The sequence below is a fragment of the Anguilla anguilla genome, chromosome 6 (genome assembly GCF_013347855.1).
Source record: "Anguilla anguilla isolate fAngAng1 chromosome 6, fAngAng1.pri, whole genome shotgun sequence".
NCBI classification, from domain to species: Eukaryota; Metazoa; Chordata; class Actinopteri; order Anguilliformes; family Anguillidae; genus Anguilla; species Anguilla anguilla.
The window spans coordinates 5,845,415-5,855,873 of record NC_049206.1 but is presented as its reverse complement, the minus strand read 5'-3'; the positions used below and the strand labels follow the sequence as shown (position 1 = coordinate 5,855,873).

Sequence of the window (10,459 nt, the reverse complement as noted above, 5' to 3'; positions counted from 1 at the left end):
GAGTTCGCTAAATGTGTGACAGGCAGTTGACAGGTCTAGTGCCTCTTGTTCTGTTTGCAGCATATTTTCCAGGCTCCGTAAGTGCTTGCCTGTGGCTCCTCCACAGTGCATTGTGGGATAGCAGTCTTGAGGAGACAGCTGTGTGTAGCGAAGAGTAGGGCTGAATACAGTTCAGGAGTGTTTTTTTTTTTTACAAAGAATATTTTATATGACAGCCAAAGTTCAGACTGCACTTTTTAATTCATGGCGGAACGTGCGAGAGAACTGGCTTTTAAGATTGTCTGAGAGCTGAGTCTAATATGACGTATGTATGAAGAGCGTTTATCGAAAAAATAAAAAGCCTATCTAACTTCCACTGTGCAGCTGAAGGTTATTTAAAGGACATATGTGTCATCAGCAGAATATACAAAATGATGTTCAGGGGAACTTCAGAAGAACTTCAGACTTTCTGACTGACTGGTCAACTGAACAAAATGGGAAGCAGCATTTATTAGTAAATTCTTGTCAGATACCAAAAGCTGAGCAATAAACATAAATATGGCACACTTCTGTAAAAAAAAAAACAACAAAAAAAACCAAAACAAACAAAAAATACTATCACAATTAGACATGTTGTATCACTATTGGAAAAGAATATAATTTTGTTCTGAGGATCAGCTGGGAGGACAGACGCACCGACATCGGTGTTCTGGAGGAAGCCAACATGACCGGCATCACCACCACAATAATGCAGCACGGACTCCGACGGACAGGCCATGACACCCGCACGTCCGACACACGTCTCCCCAAACAGATCCTGCACTTCCAGCTGAAGGTCAGCGAGCCGCCAGCAGGCAAAAGAAACACTTCAAGGACAATATCAAGATCAGTCTAAGGAAATTCCACATCACATCGAGCAACTGGGGGGCACATAGTTTTTTTTTTACAGAAGTATCTCGATGTGATGTGGAATTTTTTTTAGACTGGTCTTGATACTGTCCTTGAAGCTGCTAAAATGTTCAGACTGAACTTTTTAATTCATGGCGGAACGTGCGAGAGAACTGGCTTTTAAGATTGTCTGAGAGCTGAGTCTAATATGACGTATGTGCGGAAAGAGCGTTTCTCGAAAAAAGAAAAAGCCCATCTAACTTCCACTGTGCAGCTGAAGGTTGTACTTAAATACAGGGTTCTTGCGGGTGCTTGAGGTCTTTGAAAATGTCTGAATTTTGATGTGGTGTTTCCAAGGTTTGGAAAGTGCTTGGATTTTGAATAAAACACTTGAAAGTAATTATTGTAATTATTGTCATAATAAGAAATTGCAAAGTGATTGAATTCACTTTGGATAAAGAAATAAAATAAGTCAGAGAGACCCAATTGATTGCTTTTTACCGGTGAGGGTAAATGGATATACATGTTTGTTTTGACATGTTAATTTACCTCCCAATTCTAGCTTACTAAAGTTGCGAAGTTCTGGAAAAACTTTGACAATGCACCTTGAAAGTGCTTGAAAAGTGCTTGAATTTGACTTTTGAAAAGGTGCAAGAACCGTGTAAATAGATGTACGTGTCATCAGCAGAATATAGAAAATGATGTTCAGGGGAACTTCAGAAGAACTTCAGAGTTTCTGACTGACTGGTCAACTGAACAAAATGGGAAGCAGCATTTATTAGTAAATTCTTGTCAGATACCAAAAGCTGAGCAATAAACATAAACAAAAAAAAACAAAACAAACAAAAAATACTATCACAATCAGACATGTTGTATCACTATTGGAAAAGAATACAATATAAATAATGGAATATAATGTTGGAGAGAGAGAGAGAGTCCACACTGCTGTCCTGCAGTTACCTCAAACCACAGGCGTGGTGCTCTCCCGTCCTTGGGATTGCTTCTGTTGGGAGCCACGCCCCCGAAACAGCGCCTTCACCCTGTCAATCAGCTGCTCCCTGAAATGGTCGCCCATGAAGAAGTAGAAGGCGGGGTTGACCACGCTGTGGGCGAAGGCGATCGGCCGGGTGACGATGTAGGCACTCTCCACGCAGCGGTCGCACGTGTGATCGGACGCCGCCGCCGCCGCCGCCTGATGGGCTATGTGCACGTTCCTCATCACGTGGTACGGCGCGTACAGCACCAGGAACATGGCCGCCGTGGCCAGCACCATCCGCTGGGGCCTCTGGAACCCGTCGGCCCGGTTCTGGAACAGGCCCGCCTGGGCCTTCAGGACGGCCGCGATCCGGGCCGAGGACAGGCAGAGCGCCAGCAGGGGCAGCAGGTAGCCCGTCGCCGTGAGCGCCAGGCTGTAGGCCAGATGGCGCCCGCCGTCGCCGCCCGCGGACAGGCTGCCGAAGTCGCTGCAGCGGGTCCAGTTGCTCCTCTCCATGTCCCGGACGATGAAGACGAGCAGCGGGGCCACCTGGACGCAGACGGCCACCCAGGTGAGGGCGGAGACCGCCACGGCCACGCCCCGCCGCAGCAGGGGGTGCTGGCGCAGCGGGTGGCGCACCAGCAGGTAGCGGTCGGCGCTCACCCACGCCATGAACAGGATGCTGGAGTACAGGTTGACGTGGAGGAGGAGGCGGTTGGCGATGCAGAAGCCGGGCGAGACCTCGGGACGGTCGCGGGCGTAGCAGTTGGCAAGGCGGGGCAGCGTGCACAGGAAGAGCAGGTCGGAGACGGCCAGGTTGAACAGGTACACGTTGCTGCTCTTCCACCCTTTCAGGCAGAACAGGTACCCCAGGATGACCAGCAGGTTGCCCAGGAGGCCCAGGCAGAATTCCAGGCTGTACATGGTGGGCAGGTAGTACCACCGCAGCAGGTTGGCCAGCTGTGTGCAGTTACAGGTCTGAGAGAGGGGGCAGAGAGAGAGAGAGAGAGAGAGAGAGAGAGAGATAACATGAATATTCTTTATTGTTTATTGCGACAGTTCACCTGCCTCCACTGAACATAGAACACCCTTGTGACACCACACACTCTGAAACAAATTCAAGCTCCATTGCCTCATAATGCTGAAACTCCACCATCAGAGAAAAGAAAGAGAGAGAGAGAGCGAGAGAGAGTTTATATAAAAAATATATAGCATTCTGCTAACATCCCACTCACATCCTGCTAATGTTCCAGTAACACTGCGGTAGTATTGCTAAATCATGCGGATAAAATTCCGCGAACGCCTCACCAAAACTCAGCTGCAGTTGCCCTAATGTCAGCATGAGCGGAGAAGATTCTTTCCACACATTTCATATTCTTGCATACATTGGTGCACTTCGGCACCGTCTTCAATGGGCAAAAAATCTGAGCACTTAATCCAAAATTGAATCGTGATTTTGTAGTTCTGCCTTACCATGGTGCTGACTGCATTGATATGTTGACCGTGCTGCACTGCGCTGAGGTTGAGAATATGACAGATACGTTTTTGATGCTACTATTAAACTACTCTTTTGCATAACTGATAAGTAGTTCCGCTTTTGCTCCACAATGTAAGTAACTGTAGTTACTTATCTTTCACCGTCAGTGTGTTTGTTTTTTTGTTTGTTTGGTTGGCTGGTTCCGCAACCCGTCTAGCCTTTCGTCTGTAAAACAATGTTCCAGGATGTTTCCAGTGAGTTGATCGTGATCGATAGTCAGTGTGTTGTGGAGTTTTCACCTCAGGCTTGAATCAAGCTTGCTAGGATTTTTTCCCCCTTCGAAACCCTCATATCAATTCAGACTAGAGGCTAAATCGAGGACAAGAAAGAAGGGAGGTTCTGGTGTCACTAGCTCGCTTCAGTTTGTCGTTTGACTGAACGAGGTAGCGAAATTTGCCGTGAGAACCACGCCATAGCGAGCGACCATTGATTTTAGCCGATGGCTTTCCTGTTTTTATTGTGTCAGTCCGTGGGACTCCGGTAGCTACGTTCTCCTACTGTCGCTGCGGGGGCTGTATGTCTGGGGCAATTTAAAAAGTAAAGATGTGGTACGGTAACACAACAGGAGCGAGTGCTGAATGAAATTAACGCGAGCGTAATATCAGGACACCGCTTTGGTGCTCTTTCACGGGGTACACTGCCTAGGCTTCAAATCAAAACAAGAGCAAAACGAGGCCACAGCGTCTCTCCGCACTTTTTAAATTTTTTTATATCAGTGGCCAAATGAATGCAGTTCTGAAGAAAAACTCAGATGTGACCAGACTTAATGTTTTGGAGTACCAGGTCGTAGTCAGTCAACTTTCTGATCACGCCACATTCTTTGTGAGAAAATCTTGAACAGACTCCCAAAGGGTTGGACACTGTCATTATTTTCTCTACAGCAATCCGGGCCTAACCTGAACCTAACCAAGTAGGACTTGATGCCCCCGTACATGATTGTCCTCACAGGAATCCTCTGTTGAACACCAGCGCATTCAGGTAATAAATTCAAGGCAGGCCTGGTTGTGCAGTAGCACTGCCCCCTCACAGCAAGGAGGCGGCGAGTTCAAATCCTGGCCACGAGCCTTTCTGTGTGGAGCTTGCATGGTCTCCCCGTGTCCGTGCGGGTTTCCTCCCACAGTCCGTAGACACGCAGGTTAGGCTAATTGGGGAGACTGAACTGTCCGTGGGGTGCGAATGGTGTGTGAGCCCCGTGTTGGATTGGTGACCTGTCCAGGGTGTATTCCTGCCTTTTCACCCAATGCATGCTGGGACAGCATGCAATTTTATATTGAAAATCCACACGGTCACTTGTCCAGAAATAGCGTACTAGCTGCGTCATCTTTCCAGTAAGCCCTAAGGCAAAATAAATACCCTTCAAAGCATTGACTAAGATCCACTATTTGATCATAATAACTGTGCGCCCTGTAAAGAGGAAATTGAAGTGGCAGAGCACCTTCCATTCTGCCGTTCCAGAACTTTCTGGGAAGACAAGTAGTTATATGACTGGGATGGAATCACTAATTCAACAGAAGCCCTGTTCTGGATTTGCTTCTCGTGGGCAGGGGTGTATAAAACATTTGCATGGTTCCTTTCATTTGTCACTTTGGACGGCTTTAAATTCACAGAGCAGGAGTGCGTTGGTATATTTCTGTATCGCAGTTTCAAACATTTTCTAGTGCTTGAGATCTAGGCTATGTCATATGCCAGGGTCTACCCTTAATATTGTCATATCTTCTGATAAAGTCTAAAGTTGATAATATAACATTACAATTTTACGGCATCTATAAAAATGTGGGCAAAACAACAACAAAATCCTTTCTATTGCTACATGACAACCACCAGAACTACTACTAATGTTACTACAGTTATCATGTATGTTCATCATCATTCTATATGTGTATATATATACACACACACACACACACACACACACACACACGTCAAACTATATTGCATATTGTAGATATAAATCAATTATTGCTACTTAAATATAAGAACTATTATATGTGACTACATAAATTATTCTAGATAGCCATTTGCAATGCATATATAATACCGTATATATTTTGTAATATTACATATATTTAACACTCTATGGTACAGTACCATGCATTTCATATTCTTGCATAAACTGACATGTATATGACATGACGTGTGTATATTTTTTGTTTTTGTGGGCATAATCTTCAAAAGGTGTAAAATGATTAAAATTTAAGTTCTGCCTTACCATGGCGCTGTCTGTATTGATCCGTAGAAGGTGCTGAGCAGCACTGAGTCTGAGAATGTTGTCAGACGAAGTCTCTTGACATCTCTCTATTTGAGGCAACTCTCAACTCTATTTGAGTGAGCAAGTGTTGAGACTGGAGGAAGAGGAAGTAGCTGACTCAAGATTTTAATCTCCAGAGAGCTCTAACGTCAGCCTCCACTCGAAATGAACCTGAGGTCACCATTAAGTTTGAGTCAGGATTGCGCAACCCCCATTCCTGGAGATCCACCGTCCCGCGGGTTTTCACTCCAAACCCAAAATCTGGAACACCTGATTCACTCCAACCCAAAATCTGGAACACCTGATTCACTCCAACCCAAAATCTGGAACACCTGATTCACTCCAACCCAAAATCTGGAACACCTGATTCACTCCAACCCAAAATCTGGAACACCTGATTCGCTCCAACCCAAAATCTGGAACACCTGATTCGCTCCAACCCAAAATCTGGAACACCTGATTCGCTCCAACCCAAAATCTGGAACACCTGATTCGCTCCAACCCAAAATCTGGAACACCTGATTCGCTCCAACCCAAAACCTGGAACACCTGATTCGCTCCAACCCAAAATCTGGAACACCTGATTCGCTCCAACCCAAAATCTGGAACACCTGATTCGCTCCAACCCAAAATCTGGAACACCTGATTCGCTCCAACCCAAAATCTGGAACACCTGATTCACTCCAACCCAAAATCTGAAACACCTGATTCACTCCAACCCAAAATCTGGAACACCTGATTCGACTCAGCGAGATGACCAGCTGTTGAATGTGGTGTGCTTTTGTTTGGGTTGGAGAGAAAACCTGCCGGATGGTAGATCTTCGGGAACAGGGTTGGGCAGCCCTGGTCTAAGTGAAGGGAGTGTGGTTGTGCTCTGAGGAGAATCAGGTTTTGACTTTGATTAAAAAAAACCCAAAAAACAACACAGTCATCGGTTTTTAGGGAAAGCAGTTTGTCGTACTGGAACACATTGGAGGGGACCAGCAGGCGGTAGATGAATGTAGGCAGTGAACCAAAAAGCTACTGTGACCAGTGAAAGATCCTACCTGTGGTTCTGTAATGCTGTGGAGTCCATTTTCTTGGGGTGGTTTGGCGGCACCAGGATTGGGATCAATTCAGTCTCAGTTCAGTCAATTCAGGAAAGGATTCAAAATCAAATTCTATCGGGATTTTTCCAATGCATTTGTTTAATTTAAATTAACTACCGGAAATGACAGAAGTTAAAAGGAATATATCTCAACGCTTTTCTCCTGTACTTGTGACACTTCCTGCCTCGGCAAAAAGCCTCTTCTGAAGAATGATACATTAGGTCAGAAGAGTGTTCTGAGTGAACTAATGTGTGTGTGTGTTTGTGTACGTGCGTGTGTGTGTTTGTGTTAATGGGTGAGCGGTAGACAAATAAATGTAATTATTTCAGTCATAATAGTAATTATTGTGATTGCTACGTTCACGTTGGCTTGTGTTTACATGTTTTCATAAGCTTTGGCAGTGGTTGTCCTACCAATGAAGCCCCATTGAAATGAGCTAAATTTGGCTGCAAATCTGTAGGGCTATCCAACAAATAGAGTGAAGCAATTATCTAAGCACTGCTCATTGATTTTGGCCTTTCAGTCTGGAGAAGGCGCTGCACTCCGCATTCCTGAACAGCTATTTTGAGGCAATTGCGCGTACAGGCTTACCTATCAGCAGTACCATAGATATCGGTATGGCGTGTTGCCGTACGTATCGTATTCTTGCTTGCGTTGACCTGCGTATGTTTGTTTGTTTCTGGGGGCACCGTCTTCAAGTGGCTCACAGTCCGGCCATTTACATCCAGAGCTGAATGGCGATCATGTGACGCCGCCTTAGCGTGGCGCTGACCGTTCTGATCCGTAGAATGTGCTGAGCGACGCTGAGGCTGAGAATGCAGCGCTGAGGCTGAGAATGCAGTGCTGAGGCTGAGAATGCAGCGCTGAGGCTGAGAATGCGCTGAGAATGCTGTGCTGAGGATGAGAATGCAGCACTGAGGATGAGAATGCAGCTCTGAGGATGAGAGTGCGCTGAGAATGCAGTTCTGAGGATGAGAATGCAGCACTGAGGCTGAAAATGCGCTGAGAATGCTGTGCTGAGGATGAGAATGCCACAATGAGGATGAGAATGCAGCACTGAGGCTGAGAATCCAGTGCTGAGGCTGAGAATGCGCTGAAAATGCTGTGCTGAGGATGAGAATGCAGCACTGAGGCTGAAAATGCAGTGCTGAGGACGAGAATGCGCTGAGAATGCAGTTCTGAGGATGAGAATGCGCTGAAAATGCTGTGCTGAGGATGAGAATGCAGCACTGAGGCTGAAAATGCAGTGCTGAGGACGAGAATGCGCTGAGAATGCAGTTCTGAGGATGAGAATGCAGCACTGAGGATGAGAATGCGCTGAGAATGCTGTGCTGAGGATGAGAATGCCACACTGAGGATGAGAATGCAGCACTGAGGCTGAGAATGCAGTGCTGAGGATGAGAATGCGCTGAGAATGCAGTTCTGAGGCTGAGAATTCAGTGCTGAGGCTGAGAATGCGCTGAGAATGCAGTTCTGAGGATGAGAATGCAGCACTGAGGCTGAGAATGCAGTGCTGAGGATGAGAATGCGCTGAGAATGCAGTTCTGAGGCTGAGAATTCAGTGCTGAGGCTGAGAATGCGCTGAGAATGCAGGTCTGAGGATGAGAATGCAGCAATGAGGCTGAGAATCCAGTGCTGAGGCTGAGAATGCTGTGCTGAGGATGAGAATGCAGCTCTGAGGATGAGAATGCACTGAGAATGCAGTTCTGAGGATGAAAATGTAGCACTGAGGCTGAGAATGCAGCGAGAATGCAGCTCTGAGGATGAGAATGCAGCACTGAGGCTGAGAATTCAGCGCTGATGCTGAAAATGCTGCACCGAGGCTGAGAATGTAGGCAGACAAAATAACGACGAACATCTCTCTTCAGCTCTGTCTGAGGCGACTGTTGAAACGGAAGAGGAAGTGGTGAACCAGTGATTTTATCTCCAAACAGCTCTAACCTCCACCGTCACCAGAAATGACCCCGCGGTCAGCAGTGGACATTCAAGTGTGCAAGCCTATGCAAAAGCCCTGTTCCCACTGCCCCGTGAAGCTCTGCCTGAGTTTTTTTCGGTCTTTCGATCTGGAGAAGGCGCTGCTTTCTGCTTTCCTGAATAGCTGGTCTGAGGCACTTACACATTACTTACATTGAGCATACAGGCTTACTTTTTTTTGTTGTTTGTTTGCTTTCTTTGTGTGAGAACTATGGCATACTTGCATATTGAGCTCATTCAAAGGGTGACATCAAAAGCAAGCTATTGCCCTTGGAAATATGTCTGAGTGAGCTTGTTTGAATCTGATTTCTGTGAGTTGGCTAACCGTTTGGAGCATGTGAGCATGTATCAACCAACGCTTGTCCTTCCCATTTAACAAAATTGTTATAGCTTAGGTGCCCTCTAGTGGATAACGTCTTCTCAAATGTGGAGATATGTGAGCCCAGCTAACACTTTTTGGTTCTCAGAACATTTCTGGAATGTTAGGGCAATCTTTCCAGTACATACCCTTGACCAGTTTCATTGATGTCCTTTGAAGGTCATTTGTGCGTCGCAAGAAACATTGGAGGAGCAGCGTGGGCACACAGTCAGTTGTTTTTTTATTCAAGCTATAAAATAATTTGTATTGTGGCTGGTCATTCCTGTTGATCACCAACCACAATACACAATACAAAGTGGGCTATAAGCAGTATTAAACATGTCAGACATTTCAAGGCATTCATTTGATATTTACGTTTCATGATGTTGTTTTCATGGCTAAAAGACAACAGACAGGGGACCGCGTCAGTACTTTTTGTTACTATGTGCCTGCAACATTTGTTCTGTGACTCGACACCATAATTTCATCATTTCATGCAGACACGGAAGTCGGCTGATGTATGTTGGTGGTTTCATGCAACTCCTCATTCGGCCAGCAGAGGGCAGCAGAAGACACTCTGTTACCTCATTCGGCCCGTGTGTCCTGCTCTACCATCAGCGCGGACCCAGATGAAGATGTAGGGTGTAGTCCAAGGTCAGCGGTAATGGATCCTAGCCACACAGAGAGACCTGGAGAGGGGACCTGCGGAGGCGGCTTCTGAATGTCGTGCTGACAGAGGGTGACTCACCTTTGACCTTTAGCGACCTCTGACCTTGAGGCCGCACTCAAAGGCCATTGCTTGACCGTGGAGGGTCACGTTGGGGTCCCTATGGTCTGGTAAGTGTTCTTCACAGCTATGAACTCAGCCAAGCTAAGGCTGGAGCTAGCAGCCGGAGTTAGTGACCGTACTTACCTTTTTGTGCAACAAAAATAGGCAATGTTCGTGGAATTTAAGCGCACATAGCAATTACTTCAAAATGTAATACTCACTTATTTGTCAAATAAATTAAATTACAACAAAATGTTTTTAATAATATATATATATGATAAAATATGCCCATTATTGCCAATCAGTGGGATATCTGAATATACCCAGAAGAACATATTATTAAGCAATACTGACAATATATTGGTGTGTCTTGGGATATAATGCATATTTGGAGTGCCCCGTATATTCAAATGCATCAGTAAATGTATAACGGTATATTTTTCAATATATGTAAATGTGTATTTTTTTCGTTATCTCCTGTTCGTGTGTGTTTCCCGGGTGCTGGGCAGGATCCTGCATGTTAGTGATTCGGCGCAAGCTCTGGCTCCTTCACGGAAGCGTTTAGCGCTGGTGCACCGCGGTGCTGCAATATAACCAGATGGAATTTGAATTGCATCTTTCATCATTTGACTTTATTTGAAT

The 10,459-nt window shown here is 45.8% G+C and overlaps 1 protein-coding gene and 1 long non-coding RNA gene across 3 annotated transcripts; one reads left to right on the top strand and one right to left on the bottom strand.

Annotated features, from left to right (window-relative positions):
- Window positions 1–488: 488 nt before the first annotated feature.
- On the bottom strand, window positions 489–5,828 carry LOC118229449 (succinate receptor 1-like). 2 transcript variants are annotated; one of them, XM_035421403.1, is made up of 2 exons: window positions 5,590–5,828; window positions 489–2,821 (listed from the first exon to the last, which is right to left on the bottom strand). In XM_035421403.1, exons 1-2 carry the CDS (start codon window positions 5,590–5,592, stop codon window positions 1,829–1,831), a joined length of 996 nt encoding a protein of 331 aa, XP_035277294.1. In that variant the 5' UTR covers window positions 5,593–5,828; the 3' UTR covers window positions 489–1,828. The 2 variants fall into 2 exon arrangements, with proteins under 2 accessions (XP_035277294.1, XP_035277295.1); XM_035421404.1 differs by lacking the exon at window positions 5,590–5,828 and adding an exon at window positions 3,317–3,464.
- Window positions 3,632–10,030, top strand: LOC118229450. The gene is made up of 3 exons (XR_004765672.1): window positions 3,632–3,778; window positions 4,262–4,358; window positions 9,549–10,030. It is a non-coding gene; the product is annotated as an uncharacterized LOC118229450 (long non-coding RNA).
- Window positions 10,031–10,459: the final 429 nt, after the last annotated feature.